We start from the raw sequence: 18023 nt of genomic DNA on the forward strand, positions 1-18023 counted from the left end.
GGGTCTTAGTTGCGGCATGCGGGATCTTTAGTTGCAGCATGTAGGATCTAGTTCCCCGACCAGGGATCGAACCCAGGTCCCCTGCATTGGGAGCATGGAGCCCTAACCACTGGACCACCAGGGAAGTCCCTAATGTCTCCTTTTACATTGATAATTTTGTTGATTTGCAAAGCAGAATTCCTGATATTTTTCTCTAAATTTATTCCTCATCAAGTCTTGTTACCAAGTTCAAGCTCATACTGCTCATTGCACGACAGGCCAATAAATTAAGAGATGAGCTGTTGGGGCAAGGAATAGCGACTTTATTTGGAAAGCCAGCAGACCAAGAAGATGGTAGACTAATATCCCAAAGAACCATCTTCCCCGAGTTAGAATTCAGGCTTCTTTCACACTAAAAGGGGAGGGAGTAAAGTCCTGGTTCCAGCCAAACTCCGGAGGGGATGTATTAATTTCTTCCTTCATGCAGCCATTCCTGGTAGGACTGGCCAGAGTGTTTCCTGTGAGCTAAACAAAGGTATTTTAGCTTAATGCTCATTATCTGGGAGGCAGGGTTCCTAGAGATGGGCTATTAAGTATAATTTAAGTTCATAGGCAACATCCCTTTAGCGATTAACTTGTAATAGAATACAAAGTTTCTTTCCTGTTATAGTCTCCCACATCTACCCAAATATGCAAGCAGAAATCAGAGTCGTTCTTGTTTTCTCCCTCTTCCTTACCCCAACATCCAAAGCATCAGCCAGCTTTCTTGACTCTTCCTCCGTAATGTGTCTCAAATTGATCCATTTTCTCCATCCTCATTGCTACCACGTTAGTCTATAAGCGACTGTCATCTCTTGCCTTGACTCTTGCAAAAATGTCCAAACTGGTCTCCCTACTTTTTCTCTTGGCTCTCTAAAATCTGTCCTCCACACAGGTGATCTTTTAAAAACCAAAGGTTATTCTCTCTTCTGATAAAAATACTTTGCATTGCTCTTAAAACAAAATCCAAACTTCTTACCATGGTCTACAGCAGACACCATGGTTTTTCTACTGGGCAACTGTTATTTCTCTGGGTGCATATACTTCTTCTGGGTACCAAGTCTCCTGCCAGGACATTGGAGCCCTAGAGGTGCCAAAGCACATATCTCTCTTATTTTTGTGTATGTTTCATCTGGTTGGTTGAGTGCAAGGGAGGGAACTCTATGCCCTAACAGCAAACATCTTTTGAGTTGTGTCCTGTTGTCTAGTTTTGCTTACATCCTCCTCCTTTCTATAGGATTTGGACACAAGTTCACAGAGGAGGGGAGTTTGGGAGACCAGGGGCATGAGGAGGGCAAGAGGTGACTTTTAATAACAGCACTGGGACGCACTAGGAACCATCCGTCTTTCTGATAGCAAAGACCTTGCTCTTTGAGCCAGCTTGCTTTCCCCAAATCGTCCTCCCAAGAGGCTTCTCAGCCTCTCAAGCAAATAGAGCCACCCAAGCCTATGTCTAGATAGATTTAGATATATTTGAACAATTTAGCTTTACACTGTTCGCCACCACAATCACCTGCTTTTCAAAAACTCTGTAATCACTCCAGGCCCTGCCTTTCCCCCCTAAAATATCTGCATACATGCTCGAGGGACCAAAAGAAATACACTGTTCTTTCTGTATGGGGCTTCTTAGTAAATGCACCTAAAAAAATCCTGAAGTTCTATTCTTATTTGAGATGCTTTGTTAAGAGTGAAAACACCTGCTCTCTGGCCTGTGTGATAGCAGCAATTCTCTGAGATTCGGAAGTGAGTTGCTTGCTGGTTAGCTGAGAACCTGAAATTCACATCAATTCATTCAGCCTTATGAAAGAATCTAACAGGAGGTAAAATCAATTAATGCAGATAATTCAAACATTCTACCAGCCCACACGTAATGTTTTGCTAGCTCATTTCTCCCCAGCGCTGCCAGGATCACACCCTATGCAACACAGATAATAAACAAAATCAAATCGTCGCTCTCATATTTGTGGCTTGTTCCTGGATTTGGTCTCATGGTTGTTTATGAGGGAGTTCTAAACTGTGGAAGGAGTATTTTTCACCCTATTTCCAGTAACTGTTCTATTTTTCTCAATCCTAGATAGGATTACTCACAGCATAGACGCTGCTTGGAACTGGTAAATTTCTCCCACGGCCTTTTTAATCTTCATTTTTCTCCTGTGAACAGTAGGAGAACACACATAGCTTTCCCGCAGTGGGGTTGCCCTTGGAGAAGACCTTGCAGGCTCTCCACCCTGGAGCCATGACATACGCAGCTACTTAGATGTTTGCAGGTCGCCAGCCCAGGTGAACAGCTCTCAAGTGGGAGATCAGCATTGTGATCAGTGAGTGCATGGACTTTGGTCATAAAGACCTGGGTTTAACTCTTGGCTTTGGTGTTATGGTTGACATTGGATAAGACACTTAGCCCCCCTAGGTCTCAGTGTTCTCATCATGACAATGGGGCTTTTAATGGCACCTACCTCTTAACGTTGCTGTGAAGAGTAAATGAGCTAATCCATGTTCAAAGTGCTTATTATACAGAGACTGGGACATATAAGTTCTCTGTAAGTGTTGGCTATCATTAGTCACAGGAGCTGTTCCCCCAAGTATACCCGTTCCAGCCTGGAAGCTGTCCGTGCGCAGCCAAGGGCCATCTGATCCACTGTCTATCAGAAAGGTGTTCTTGCGGGGATGGACACCAGCCAGTACGCCCGGTCAGTTTCCATGGTCACCTCTGGGTGCAAAAGGCAGCTGCCTCTGGGCAGAAACTTGTACCTGTCTATGAGCTCTCTGCCTGTCTGGCCAGAAGTGGAGACACCAAGAAAGGGAGAGGGGCCTCTGTACTTTCGGAGTCCCATTGGGGGTTAACTTAGCTTGTCCCCACTCTTTGTCTTGCTCTGAGGATGCCAGGGCTTTAAGGACACTGTGAGAGAGCAGGTCCAGGCAGCCCAGCAATGTCAAAAACTGGACAGAAATAAGACCCGGCTGTCCCAGTCAGTCAAGGAACAACAGTGACAAGAATAAAACATTTTTAAGGATTAAAATCATAGCTGCCATCTCTTGAAGACTTGCTGTGTTAGGACTTGTGTTCAGAACTTTCCAAGCACCGTGCCCTCTTTCCAACAACACTGTAAGGCCGGTACCATGCTTATTTCCATGTCATAAATGAGACCAAGGCACAGAAACATGCTTGTGGTCTCACAGTTAGTAAGTGTCAGAGCCAAAATTTGAACACAGGTTTGTTTGAAGGGGAAAATGCACAGAACATTCTAAATCCTTGGTTTACCTACCCCCCAGCACAGGCAGAGTCGGGTGAACCTCCCTAATGGACAGTGCACCGGGAGCTTCAAGCATCTGGACAAATTTCGCCTTCAAAATGCCCCATGGGCTCTCTCGGCTTCTTTTCATCAGCTCCTGAGCTGCCAGCTCTCTGCCGAGGCAGCGCTTTCACTGGATTATTACAAATGAAAGACCTGATTGTCTGTCCTGCTCTTTTTTTTCCTTCCCCTATTTACTATAATCAGGAAGTCATGTTTTTCATTTAGGGTAAGGCAATTACTTTTCTGCTGACTGAAGACTAGCAGAAAGCAAACTGAGCCTCCTTTCTACATTAATTTTATGGGGACAGGATTGAGAGATGGCCTGACTTTCCAGGGTCTCACCCCCTCTCTTCTAGGTCTATTCCTTATCTGATGAAGGCATCAACCACAACAGCCACCACCGAAATGGCATTGACAGTGTAAATGACTGTGGTCCTTTTCCCCTCACCTGGGAAATGATGAATAAAAGTTGCCATCTGCTGCCCTGAGCTCTGCTGGGGTGTGATCTAACTTTATACTTAGGTCTAGTTAACGGTCTGCCTCGCCTGAAGGAGAAGTGTAATAAATATGAAAATCAATTTGTATTTTTTCACTTGCCTGGGACTCATTTTTATTTGCTCTGCCTGCAGAGGCAAGCAACTCTTTGCAAAGGGAAATGAACAAGACACACCGCCTCTCTTTAGTGATCAGAAGTCCAGGTTAACTGTGATATGATTAAGCAAACAGCAAACAAAAATGGTCTGAAAGTGCTTTCTTTTCTTTCAGAGAAAGAATCTCAATTATCTAGCCTACTCTGTGCTACGTGAACATTTCTGAGAACCTTCAAGAGCCCCAAGAAACAAGTTGCCTCCATTTTCCAGGCCACGGTCAGAGGTGAGGAGAACTTTCTGTTCCACATCTTTGAGCTTTGCCTCAGAAACGCAAGCCCCGGAAGTGCAGAGGATGATATTATTAATTCAGCCAGTACAATGTTAGAAGACATAGATCATGATGACTCTAAAGGCTCTTAAGAATATGTAATGCTATGTGGATATTTTATCAAGACCTTCTCTGGGTTTTCAGAATTCTCTTTGGAAGTAGTACTGTGTGAGTATGCCTTTCTGGATCTATTCTCACCTCTAATTCAGTACCCCTCTTTTCCAACTATCACAATCTACAATTTGAAGTTGTTCTGACAATTAAAAAACTCACCCGTCCACCTCATCATCACCAGATTTTCCTCTCCAGGCCATTTCCAGTAGACTGTGGCTCATATTCCTTTGTGAGAGAACAAATTGGTTATTCCTTACATCTTACTAATGAGCAGTGCTACACAGGAAGGAAGCATAATGAAATCAGAAACTCGGAAATACCCGCAACTGCTTTGTCCCGGGTTTTTATTTGGGGTATGATAAAGTGCCACGGGACATTGATTCAGGCACTGAGACAGATTTTGAAGTTACTGAAAGAACTTGCTGAATTTCTTTAGAATTAACCCAACGGAGCAGACCTCTCTTCTCATGAGAATTATTTGGTTTAAAGATTAGTGGAGGGAGAATTTAGTGTTTCATTTCACATTTAAATTTCATTTCCTATATAAATGTTTTGTGGTATCATATTTAATTACTTTTATTTTCCAAAATTCCCTTTTTCACATTTTCTAACCTCCTCAACCAAGTCAAAAACCCATTTCTCCTTTTGCCATTTTAATAATGATATTTCAGTTTCCCTTTCTTGTTTCCACCGTGGTTGTCACGTTTACCCCATCTGTCTGCATCACCTGAAGTCCAGGTGCATCGTACATTTCCCCCGGGGCATGGAGTCATTCTTCAAAGGCGAGAGATGCATGAATGGGCCCACGTCGACTGGCACTGGCTGACTTTTTTTACCCAGATGCAGAGAATGGCATCAGATTTTGTCGTTTGGGGCGCTAACCTCAAGCTCTTCCTTCACGACAAAAATTACAGTTTGTAGAATAATGAGGACCTGTCAGCTAGCCAAGACTGGGGACTGGGAAGGGTGCTCAGTGGAAGCTGCTTTAATATCCTCCAGAGGGAGGGTAGGGGCTACAGTTCTGGTTTGCTCTGCTGAATCTGGAGCAGTGGAGTCCTTGCTGAGGGCTGGCATTCTGGCCTAAAGAGACTTACCTGGGGTCTGCCCTGGAGGCCAGAACTATTGCTGCTATTGCTCTTCCTCTGTATTACTTTTTTTCACTTGGAAAATTGAAACTTATAAGGCAGTGAATCTATCTTTACTCATTTTCAGATGACTGATCCTGATGGCAGGTTTGGGGTCCTGTGGAGCTTCTGTTCTGAACCCTGACCGCCTCACCCAAGGTCTCCTTTCCCTGGCTCACCAAAGTTTGGGCAGAGCCAAGACCAGTGCTCCAGTTTCCATAGAAATGAGTCAGTGGTGGTGCCCACCACAAGGGGTGTTAAAGTCTCAGATATGTTATTTTGAGAATCCCATCACGTAACAAATACTACTCAGCAATAGTTTTTTTTTTTTTAAGGTGTGTAAGTTTTATTTTGTACTGTCTCCTCCTTAAAAAAAAAAAAAAAAAAAAAAAAGCCTGTACGCCATACAATGTTTTTTGCCACATATTCAGGTATTTTTAAAATTTTAATATATTGACCATTATCTATCTGGCATATCGTGGCTAATACTTATTTTTAAAAAAACTTTCTGTATCACCTGGCATTAGTGAGTATTTCATAAAAGTATGTAGTCCAATATTATTTGTTTGTTAATCCAATCTGAAAAGCCTTCTCTTTAAATGAAGGACTTAAATACATTATTAATTATTATTATATATTTTTCCCATCTTCCTACTATAATCTAAGTCTACATTTATATTTTTAATATTAGCTTGTATCCCTGTTTTATTTTTTTTTAACATCTTTATTGGAGTATAATTGCTTTACAATGGTGTGCTAGTTTCTGCTTTATAACAAAGTGAATCAGTTATACATATACATATATCCCCATATCTCTTCTCTCTTGCGTCTCCCTCCCTCCCACCCTCCCTATCCCACCCTTCTAACTGGTCACAAAGCACCGAGCTGATCTCCCTGTGCTATGCGACAGCTTCCCACTAGCTATCTATTTTACATTTGGTAGTGTATATATGTCCACACCACTCTCTCACTTCGTCCCAGCTTCCCCTTCCCCGTCCCTGTGTCCTCAAGTCCATTCTCTAGTAGGTCTGCATCTTTATTCCTGTCCTGCCCCTAGGTTCTTCATGACAATTATTTTAGATTCCATATATATGTGTTAGCATACGGTATTTGTTTTTCTCTTTCTGACTTACTTCACTCTGTATGACAGACTCTAGGTCCATCTACCTCACTACAAATAACTCAATTTCGTTTCTTTTTATGGCTGAGTAATATTCCATTGTATATATGTGCCACATCTTCTTTATCCATTCATCTGTCAATGGACACTTAGGTTGCTTCCAAGTCCTGGCTATTGTAAATAGAGCTGCAATGAACATTATGGTACATGACTCTTTTTGAATTATGGTTTTTTCAAGGTATATGCCCAGTAGTGGGATTGCTGGGTCGTATGGTAGTTCTATTTTTAGTTTTTTAAGGAACCTCCATACTGTTCTCCATAGTGGCTGTATCAATTTACATTCTCACCAACAGTGTATGAGGGTTCCCTTTTCTCCACACCCTCTCCAGCATTTATTGTTTGTAGATTTTTTGATGATGGCCATTCTGACAGATGTGAGATACTGCATTCAGCCATAGTTTTGAAAGGCATAATCGACTTCATTGCTCTGGATGACTTTGGCTAAGGCTTTCCAAAGTTGCAACCATCCCCACTTTAAAATAATTCATTCTTTTGTTTGTTTTTCAGCTTGATGGAAAAAGATGCCTAATCCATGCCAGTCGAGTTCTAGATTCTGAACAGATGGTTTAACACAATTTATTACACTTTATATATTACATTTAATTTATTACACTTATTCTGAAAGTTTGGGGAGAAAATTCAGTACCAGCTAGAGAGTCGTAATTAAAGGAGCACAGAGCCAAGCAGAGGCTCCAAGCCCCTATTGAAACTTCAGCTCTACCAGAGACAGCACCTTCTTCTGTGACTCTGGGTGATTCCACAAACCTCTCTGAGCTATGATTTCCTAGTTGGTAAAATCGAAGGACTGGATCAGCTGATCTCTAGGTTTTTCTGGGTTCAAAATTTCTCTGAATTTATGGCACTACATAATAGCCAGAAGAGATTCCATGAAAAAAATAGACTGTTCCTCTGCGATAATGATTTGGTAGGGATGGTGGTAAGAAATTTTGTTTTCAGGAAGGTTGATAGTAGTAACATCATAAAGGGAAGGAAGGAAAAGAAAAAAAGGCTACCATTTACCAAACTTTTGCTGTGTGCTAAGCGAATTCACAGACATTATCTCATGTGAAAACACATAATTTCGGAGATTTCCTCTGTAAGGGAGAGAGATGCCATTGTTTCTCCTTTCCCCCAAAGTGCAGTGATAGGTAACAATGATGAGTGCTTTCTATGTGCCAGGCACTCTTCCAAGCCTTTACACCTACTCACACAATTCATTATCCCCATTTACAGATGAGAAAACTGAGGCATAGGTGATAGTAACTTGTCCAAGGCTATCCAGTTGGTTAAGTGGCAGCGTCAAGCTCCACACTCAGACAGTTGGGCTCTAGAATCTATATTCTTAACTACATCCCCATACTGCCTCTTGTCATTCATTCATTAAGCAAATATTTGATGAGCATTGACTACATGAAGGCATTGAATTAATCTTTCTTAAGGATTCCAAGCTAAATGAGACAATATCCTTGTCCTTGAGAAGCTTAAAATATACATGGTAGATGTTCAGAAATGTGTGTGCAATCAGTGACCACACTTAATCCGAGAACTTTACAACTATCTCCTGTTTTCTGGAAGTGTTTGCAATTCCATTCACATCAGTGGACAGTACCTGGCAAGAGGGAGCCCTGCTCCAGGCCCCTGTTCTAGAGGCCCTACTCTGGTTTTCTCTAGGGGCCAGGAATCCAGGGGCCATGGGCTGCATCCACCTGGAGTCTGGGCCTCAGCTCCTTCTAACCTCCCTTCTGGGTATCCGGGACCTTGCAATTCCCTGCCCCAAAGGCCCTGACCCTACTTCCAGAGCCTGCATTGGAAGCAAGCCCCTTGAGGGCACATTGCATCCCCCAGCCACAGACTCGTGGCCAAAGGCAGCGATTTGTAGGAGGAGAGCGTAGATGGAACGTGGACTTGTGGGTTTACAGCGACGTGTGTCCACAAGGACTCTTGCAGAGCAGGACTGACTTGGGGGCAGGGAGAGGAGTCACAGACTGGGTCAGCTTGGCCTGCTCTGCCATGTTCAGCGCAGAACTTCAAAGACTCCGAAAATTCTACTTTAGAACCTGGCCTTTCAGGTCGTTATGAAGATAACTTGTCGAGATAAGAGGATAGAACATATTTTTCCTAAGTGTGCTAACTTGGTTGATAAACCTTTAAAAAGTAGGTATGTGGTATGAGGGTTTCCATTTATACTTTTACTCGGGCCCCTTAGCCTGTCCACAGGTTTTGAATGGGCAGTTGTCTGATCTCAGCACTTTTTAGGGGTCCTTCTGCATGGGGTTTCAAAGTCTTGCTGCTGCTGTCTCTACCGTCAACCCCCTCTTCTCCCAACCGGCTACCTAAGGGCCCTACAGTAGAAGCTTCTTGGCCGCCGTGGAGCCTCACCTCGTCCTCCTCCCCCATCAGCTCCCTCCCACACAGTGGGTTCCACGTGCCACTATTTCAGCCACTTCCTGGTCCCTCTGTCCTTGCACATTACCTCTTCCCAGGCTTGGCTGAACCCTCACTCATCTGGAACTTGCCCCCGGGTAGCTGAACTCTGCTGAGGAATCTCCACAATCAGCAGCCTCAACTGGGCTGAGGACTGCCCCCCAAAACTTACAGCTCAGTCTTCCAGTCTCTGTAATAATGATGAAATCCTTCTCTATTTTTCTCAGTCTCTGAAATCCTCCTCCACCCACTCTCAGTGGCTAACCTTGCTTCTTACTTCACAGAGAAGATAAACCCCATCCCTTTGGAGAACGCTCAACATCCTAGTTCCAAATTTGAAATCCTCCCAGCCCTCCTCCTGCACTCCTGTTACAATAGTGCAGATAGGGGTGCCCTCCTCCCACGGGGGCAATCCCATCGCACTTCTGTGGCTCTCCCCCTCCTACCCCCAGGTTTCAGTATCCTCACCTCCTCCTCTAGCCCTAAACACGCTCTAGTTTCTTCAATTAAAAAAAGAATTCTAATGTGGACTTTCCCTCCAGCTGCTACATTGCTGTCTCGTCCCTCGCCTCTCCTTTACTCTTGAACCCACTTCAATTTGGCCTCCACTGCCAACATTCCACTGAACTTGACCTCCCTGATGTTAGATCCCACGGTCCGCTTCTCGGTCTCTGTGTGATGCAATCTGCCTTTTGTAGATGCACAGTCAGAACTCTCCCCTCTCTCAAGATCGTCGACGTGCCACGCTCCTCTATGATTTCCCCTCTATGGCCTTTGCTGGCTCTTTCCCTCCACTCACCCTCCAAATATTGAACATCCTCCGTGCTCACTACCAGATTTCTCTTCCCATGCTACCTCCCTAGGATCTCACTGACTCCTATGGTCCCAGCCTGGACCTCTCTTCTGGACTCCAGCTTTGTATTTATCTAACTGCCAACTTGACATCTTCCTACACATGTCACCTGGGCAGCTCAAAGTCAACGAGATCACAATTTCACTGCACCTGCTCCCTAATCTGACTCTGATGATCCCCATTCCTGCCTCTTTTCACACTCACCACTCCAGCTTAGCCTCCTCCCAGAGCCTCAGGAAGCTGGGTTGGCAGAGTACCTTCCTGAGGTGTTAATCCACATGGGCACTGAAACATTGCTGGAATCGATTAGAAACATGATGCCGGTTTACGCAGTTTTCCATTCCTGTCTCCGGTCACTGGCAAAATGTCAATTGGCCCTATTCCCAATTGGTACATATGTTAGATACCTTATTTAGAAGCTGAATATGTGACAAGAAAAAATGATTGTTATTTATGATCCTCCACTGCCTGGTAATGGAGGATCTTTCAAAGCTGAGTGTGGACAATATCTTCGTCTTTCAAGTCTTTGATACGCCTGAAGAAAGTGTTAAGTTGTGGTTGAAATATCAAACGAGGAGTCAGATGCTGGGACAGAGGTAAGTTGCTTCTCATAAGAAAGGGAGCAAGACGGGGGACAGGAGAGATTGAGCTGCAAGGGGTTGGGGGCGGGAGGCAGGGGCTGGGGAGGTTGAACACTAGAAAACAAGAACAGGGAAGGCCAAGCTATCTGGGGAGAGAGACATTTCTTCAGGTATATTTCATATGCTGATGCCTCCTAAATTAATTTTCTAGCTGAGACCTCTCTCCTGAGTTCTAGACTTAGAGCCATGTGATAAGGAGAACTAGCGCTTATAAAGCCACTTGTACTATTCTGGCAACTGAGCTAAGTGCTTTATCTATGTGAACTCATGTCTCAGAGGCATTGCAAATTCAACCAAAACAGTATTCCTCATCTACCTGCCATTTCCAGACCTCTCCATGCAGATAACAATACTAGTTTGCCTCTAGGATTCCTCTTCTCAGTAACTGGCAATCCTATCCACCCAACTCCTCGCATCCTCCCACATCATCATCTCTCTCTGCGAGCCTCCTGATGCTCTCCCAGGACCCAGTCTGGCCTCTCTGCCACCTACCTCCACCTACCTCCAGAGTGACAGTTCACTAAAGCAGATCTGATGCTGGCAGTGCGTGGCTTCAAGCTTACCAGTGTTTCCCATTGCTTTTAGGATGAAGTCTGAATCCCTTTCTATAGTCCTTTCCATGCCTGGGCTGGCCCAGACTACTCCTGCAACTCCTCTCATGCTCATCTCGTTTCCTTTGCTCACAATGCTCTGGCAGCTGAAACAAGGTTGAGAAGACCTGCTGGGGCGTCTTAAAAGGAGAAGCAAAGCCTGCAGAGGAATGGCCAGCCTGGGCCCTGGGGTTTGGCAGGCTCTGGGCTCAGCGTGCGGAGGAGGAGCCCCTGATCTTGGCTCAGTGAGTCTTTGCTCACTTCTGCATTATGGATCCTGATTAGTACCTGCCGGAGGGACGTCTAACAGCTCTGTGCTAAACTAGATCTTCTTTAGTCCACATTACTCATTCCTACTATGTGCCAGGAATGCCCTGGACTTAGCCTACCTACTAGATGCTACATATTGAGTGCTATAGACCCTGTAACCTAGTCTACATTCTATCCATTATATAGGATATAATGAATACTATACCTATATTCTGTATACTTTATAAGATATAATAACAGTACACATTACAGTATATATACAATTGGTAATAAACAAAATGTATTAGATGGGTATTATATCTACTAGCAGTGTTTTGCCATAATAGGTATTTAGTAAATATATGTTGAATGAGGGAACATACCTCAACATAATAAAGGCCATATATGACAAACCCACAGCTAGTATCATACTCAGTGGTGAAAAGTTGAAAGCGTTTCCTCTAAGATCAGGAACAAGACAAGGATGCCCATTCTCACCACTTTTATTCAACACAGCAGTGGAAGTCCTAGCCACAGCAATCAGATAAGAAAAAGAAATAAAAGGAATCCAAATTGGAAAGGAAGAAGTAAAATTGTCACTGTTTGCAGATGGTATGATAATATATATAGAAAATCCTAAAGACCCCACCAAAAAACTATTAGAACTAATAAATGAATTCAGTAAAGTTGCAGGATACAAAATTAATATACAGAAATCTGTTGTACTTCTATTCACTAAAAATGAACTTTCAGAAAGAGAAATAAGGAAAATAATCCCATTTACAATTGTATCAAAAAGAACAAAATACTTAGGAATGATTCTAATCAAAGAGGTAAAAGACTTGGAAAACTAGACATTGATGAAAGAAATTGAAGATGACACAAATAAATGGAAAGACATACTGCACTCATGGTTTGGAAGAATTAATGTTGTTAAAATGACCGTACTCTGCAAGGCAATCTACAGATTCAATGCAATCCCTATCAAAATACCAATGGCATTTTTCACAGAGCTAGAACAAATAATTCTAAAATTTGTATGGAAACACAAAAGACCCCAATAGCCAAAACAATCTTGAGAAAGAACAAAGCTGGAAGTATCATGCTCCCTGATTTCAAACTATACTACAAAGCTATAGTAATCAAAACCATATGGTACTGACACAAAGCAGACCCATAGATCAGTGGAACAGACTAGAGAGCCCAGAAATAAACCCATGCTTATATGGTCAATTAATCTATGACAAAGAAGCCAGGAACAGAAAATGGGGAAAAGACAGTTTGTTCAATAAATAGTGTTGGGAAAACTGGACAGCTGGATGCAAAAGAATGAAACTGGACTACTTTCTCAAACCATATACAAAACTAAACTCGAAATGAATTAAAGAATTAAATGTAAGACCTGAAACCATAAAACTCCTAGAAGAAAACATAGACAGTATGCTCTTTGACATTGGTCTTAGCAATATTTTTTTGGATCTGTCTCCTCAGCAAGGGAAAAAAAAGCAAAAATAAACAAATGGGACTACATAAAATTAAAAAGCTTTTGCACAGCAAAGGAAACTACCAACAAAATAAAAAGGCAATCTACTGAACAGGAGAAGATATTTGCAAACAATTCCAATATCCAAGATATGCAGAGGACTCATACAACTTAACATCAAAAAAATTTTAAAAATTTAAAAATGGGCAGAAGATCTGAATAGACATTTTTCCAAAGAAGACGAACAGATGGCCAACAGGTATATGAAAAGATGCGCAACATCACTAATCATCAGGGAAATGCAAATCAAACCCACAATGATACCACCTCATATCTGCCAGAATAGCTATCATCAGAAAGACAACAAATAACAAGTGTTGGTGAGGATGTGGAGAAAAGGGAACCCTCAGGAACTGTTGGTGGGAATGTAAGTTGGTATAGCCACTATGGAAAACAGTATGGAGTTTCCTCAAATTAAAAGTAGAACTACTATATAATCCAGCAATTTTACTTCTGGGTATTTACCAGAAGAAAACAAAACTACTCATTTGAAAAGATATATGCACCCCAGTGTTTGCTGCAGCATTATTTACAATACCCAAGATATGGAAGCAACGTAAGTGTCCATCAACAGATAAATGGATAAAGAAGATGTGGTATATAGACAATGGAATATTACTCAGCCATTAAAAAAGAAATGAAACCTTGCCATTTGCAACAACCTGGATGGATCTAGAGAGTATTGTGGTAAGTGAAATAAGTCAGACAGAGAAAGACAAATACTGTATGATATCACTCACATGTGGAATCTAAAAACCAAACCAAACAAACAAAACAAGCTGAAAACAGACTCATAGGTACAGAGAACAAAAGAATGGTTGCCAGAGGGGAGGAAGGTGGGAAGGTGGGTGAGATAGGTGAAGGGGATTAAGAGGTACAAACTTTCAGTTATATAATAAATAAGCCACAAGGATGTAATATACAGAATAAGGAATATGGTCAATAATATTGTAATAACTTTACGGGGACAGATGTTACTAGAATTATCATGGTGATCATTTCATAATGGATACTAATGTCAAATACTATGTAGTACACCTGAAACTAACACAGTATTGTACATCAAATATATTTCAATTAAAAGTGTATATATAATCTTGAATGAATGAAAACAATACTTACTCAACACTATGGCATTCTGACAGAGCCTCGTCATTGAGGATTTATTCTTTCAACCCTTCTTTCTTAGCTGTCTCTTTAAGGCAGTTTCCTTCTTTTACCACGTGTCCTGGCTCCTTTGGGACAGGCAAATTCTTTGGCTTACCCAAGTCTGAGCTCTAAGTGTGCGCACATGGAGCACGCAGAGCTGAGTGTGCACCTGGAATATCAAGGCCCTCAGTGAATTTGGAGGGAAGCCTGCCACACCACCCAGCCCCATCCAGAGAGTGTTCCGGCTGCCCTGCGATTCCTGAGAACAAAGTTCGAAGTCACAGAACTGGAAAGGGTGTTAGTGACAGAGAGTCCAGCCCAGCTCTCTCAGAAATTATAGGCCCTACTCTCTGCTCCTCAGACCAACTAGGACAGGCAGGGGGTCTGACTGCTCCTTAATTCTTCGTAGCAATAGTTTCTCCCCTGTTTCTGGGCTGTCACCAGCTCCACTGGTTTTGAACAAGTGGCCAGAAAGCTTGGGGTACCTTCCAAAGCCCCCAGGATGGATGAATGGAACGAAGGTGGAAGGAAGAAAGGAAGGAAGGGAGGGAGGGAGGTTGGGAGAGACGGATAAGTAAAGGGGTAACCCTAGCCGGCGAGGCTGAACCCCTCGCGGAATCCACCCACTCCCATACCGTCCTCCTCCTATTCTCAGGCCGCCGCTCTTGCGTCCCACGTCCGGCTGGGGCGCACCGAGGGAGGATGCGGGGAAGCGTTTGACTTGGCACGGGGTTGGGGGTAGGGCAGCAAGGGCGAGGGGAGGTGGGGGAGGAGAGGTGGGGAAGGGGAGGGCCTTGGAGGAGGAGGAGAGGAGGGGCGCGCTGGGAGCCGGCGCGGCGGAGGGGGCGGCTGGCGCCGCGGGAGCTGGGCGCCTGGCTGCGGCGCGGGCGGGCAGGCGGGTCGAGGGACGCGATGCCGCCGCCGCCGCCGCCGCCGCCGCCGCCGCCTCCTCGCCGGCCCGGGCTGCGCCGCCGGGGCTGAGCCGCCCTAGAACCGTGAACCGAGCGGCCGCTGGGCGCGCCAGCAGCGCAGGAGGATGGGCTGCGGCGGGAGCCGGGCGGATGCCATCGAGCCCCGCTACTACGAGAGCTGGACTCGCGAGACGGAGTCCACATGGCTCACCTACACCGACTCGGACGCGTCGCCCAGCAACGCCACCCCGGACAGCGGCCCCGAGGCGGGCGGCCTGCACGCAGGTGAGTGCGCCTGGCTCCCGCAGACCCCCAGCGCTGGGAGGCTGGGCACGGGAGGGGGAAGCGGGAGGGACGCGGGGCGCCGGGGCAGCCCAGTCCCCCAGAGAATTCTGTGTGGAATGGTGTTGGTGGTGTTGGGGCCGGGGGAGGAGCGGGGAGGCGGGAAACAGCACCTGTCTGCTGACAGACCGACCGACCCAGGCCCAGGGAGCAGGGCCAACCAGAGACCCCTACAAAAGGCTGAGCTAATCCGCTGGGCCTCGCGGAAACGCCGCACCTCTTGGCCTCCGCCCGTGCCTGCTCATTGGCCGGGGCCGGGTCGGGTGGGAGGACAGCCCGCGCGGCTTGCACACCTGTCCCGCCGCCCACCCAGGCTTCTCGCCCGCTTGGACTCGCCTCCTCTGGATTTTGGCCCGTTTCCTCCTCTGGCCGCCTGGGCACTCTCTCCCTTGATTTATAGACTGGTCCAGATTACCTGGGTGGTTTCTTCCTCGTGGCTTCCGCCTTTTCTCCCGTGTCTCGGGTTTTGAAAACCAGAATCCTAGTTCAGGGCAAAATAAACAACGGCCGCCCCATCACTAGTTCTGCACTTCAGCTTACTTTTCAGGCAGTTGTTTCATAGCAAGGACTTCCTCTCTACCTCTCTTCCTCACCTCCCACGGTGCCTCGATGCTTTATACGAGGCAGGGCATGAAAGCGGATTACGACTATAAATTAAATACTCTTACCATTCTGGCAGAAATCTGATAGAAGGATATGCAAAGAACTTTCTGGACCTGTCGCAAATCACATTTTGTTTTTTCTTTTAAAGCAGACAGTAATAATTGTAACGTAGAGATGAAAACAGACTGTTGCCACAGACTGACCTTTAATCATAAACTTGTTAGTGACGTTAAACGGAAAAAACCTCACTGCTTATTACATGGATGTTGTCAGAAGCCAGATCAATATTTGTATAAGGATGTTTTAACTATTTCCCTTTATGTGGCTGGCATTTTTTAATATTGAAATCTAAGATAGAAAATGAGGTTAATTTGAAGAATAGCATATATTATGAGGAGGAGGAGAGAAATGTCAACTACTCCTAACACATCAGTAGCCCTAAATTCCTGCCTCCTAAATAAGAGCTGTCACTTTAATCCTGAGACTCTGTCTCCATCTTTTAGGACCAAGCTGGGTCCTTTTTCACATGAACTTTGTGATTTTTTTTTTTTAAGCGAGAACCGTCAGTGAAAATTGTGCAAGGCGTAATACTTCATTTGTCTCTAATTTTTCTGACTCACAGTAGCAATCATAATGGTTATTTCGTATTGCTGACGCTTTCAGTGGGCTTTCAGATGGTGTTGGCTGAATTCAGTGTCAGAATGAGGATAAGACACACGCCTTCAAAATAGACCTGGTAAATGTTAGATGTAACAACATTTCCTGAGGAGGTAAGGTACCTCTCAGGAGACACTCAAAAAGACCAGAGCTGCACTCCAAGGAAATAAGGTTAAAAACATCTAACGTGGAAAAGAACAAAGTACAGCTTCAGGGAATGGTTGCCTTGGTGACTGGAACTATATAGTGTGTGTGTGTGCATGTGTATGAGTGTGAGAGAGTTATTATGGGATGACTAAATATGTACATATTTATTTGTTTCCAATGTTTATTCATTTATTACTCTGCCATCCTGAGTCATGTCCCATCGTGCATCATGAGATCTGGTTCCCGCAACAGGTGGGGTCCGGGACAAGCATGCTCATTCGTGGTACCCTACCAAACATGGGACAGCCCTGACAGGCAAGTGGTGCTGAAGACCTGAATCATTCACAGGAAGGGCTCGGCTCCAGTCTCAGAACAGCGCCCTGAAATTGGCAAGACACTTAGATGGGCAGGATCATTTCAATTCCCTAGAAATTTCCATCAGCCTCAGAGGAGAGGAACATTTCTGAAGATCAAGATGGACTCAAGCTGTCCCTGGAAATCCACTGGCATTCTCTTTAGAGCCTTTAGAAAAAATGCCTTCTTGATTCTTGTGGATTTTCCAGACTAGCAACTTGTCATCTTTGGTCAGAGTGGGTCACTGGAGAAAGCGACAGTTCCCCTGGGTTTCAGCCACCCTGCGAGATTAGCCAGCATCCTTTATTTTTTTCTTCCCTCCTGCTCCCCCAGCCTCACCCACCTGCTGCCAGTGCACCACATGTGAATTCAGTTCCAGTCTTCTGGGGGACACCCACTGGCCCGCAGTGACTGTGTGGTGATGAGAAGCCAGAATGCCACTTTTTCCTGTTTCCATCAACTCTTTTCTGATGGGGGGACAAAAGGAAAAGCTGGATTTAGGGGAATTCAGGTTGTAAAATCATCACTAAGGCCTTCATGACTAGAACTCTAGAGCTGCAGAGGCTCTCTGAAGGTCATCTGTTGAAGGCAGATGGGATTCAGTTAAGTTGCCCCAGTCTGCACTGCACAGCCTCCCAGTCCTTTCACAGTTCTTACCCCCAGCTCCCTCAGTCCTCAAGAGTCCTTTCTTTCTGGGCCCCTGGTCACTCTCCTTTAGTAGCAAATTGAAGCCCCTTTTCTTCTAGCCCTCCCAACCTCAGGAGCTCTGAGGGCAGGGAGTGGACTAATGCATCTTTCTATCTTGTGCTTAGCCAGTTACACTGTGGAGCCCCCAGCTGGGATTTTCTTGAACGAGTAGGCTCTCCGTTTAACCCTCCCCTCCCCTGTCAGCTCTTCCTAGATTCCCCCC

General features: G+C 44.8%; 1 protein-coding gene and 1 long non-coding RNA gene across 3 annotated transcripts in view; one reads left to right on the forward strand and one right to left on the reverse strand.

Moving 5' to 3' along the window:
- Positions 1–321: 321 nt before the first annotated feature.
- On the reverse strand, positions 322–14472 carry LOC132440267 (uncharacterized). The gene is made up of 3 exons (XR_009522549.1): positions 14073–14472; positions 4506–4571; positions 322–504 (listed from the first exon to the last, which is right to left on the reverse strand). It is a non-coding gene; the product is annotated as an uncharacterized lncRNA (long non-coding RNA).
- Positions 14473–15034: 562 nt separating this feature from the next.
- BAALC (BAALC binder of MAP3K1 and KLF4) overlaps positions 15035–18023 on the forward strand; it is an 88488-nt gene continuing 85499 nt past the window's right edge. For both annotated transcript variants that reach the window (XM_060035225.1, XM_060035226.1), the window contains exon 1: positions 15035–15295. In XM_060035225.1, the coding sequence (XP_059891208.1) occupies positions 15136–15295 (160 nt within the window). In that variant the 5' untranslated portion in view covers positions 15035–15135. The remainder of the gene's footprint in view (positions 15296–18023) is intronic.

This window comes from Delphinus delphis, chromosome 17 (genome assembly GCF_949987515.2).
Source record: "Delphinus delphis chromosome 17, mDelDel1.2, whole genome shotgun sequence".
NCBI lineage: Eukaryota > Metazoa > Chordata > Mammalia > Artiodactyla > Delphinidae > Delphinus > Delphinus delphis.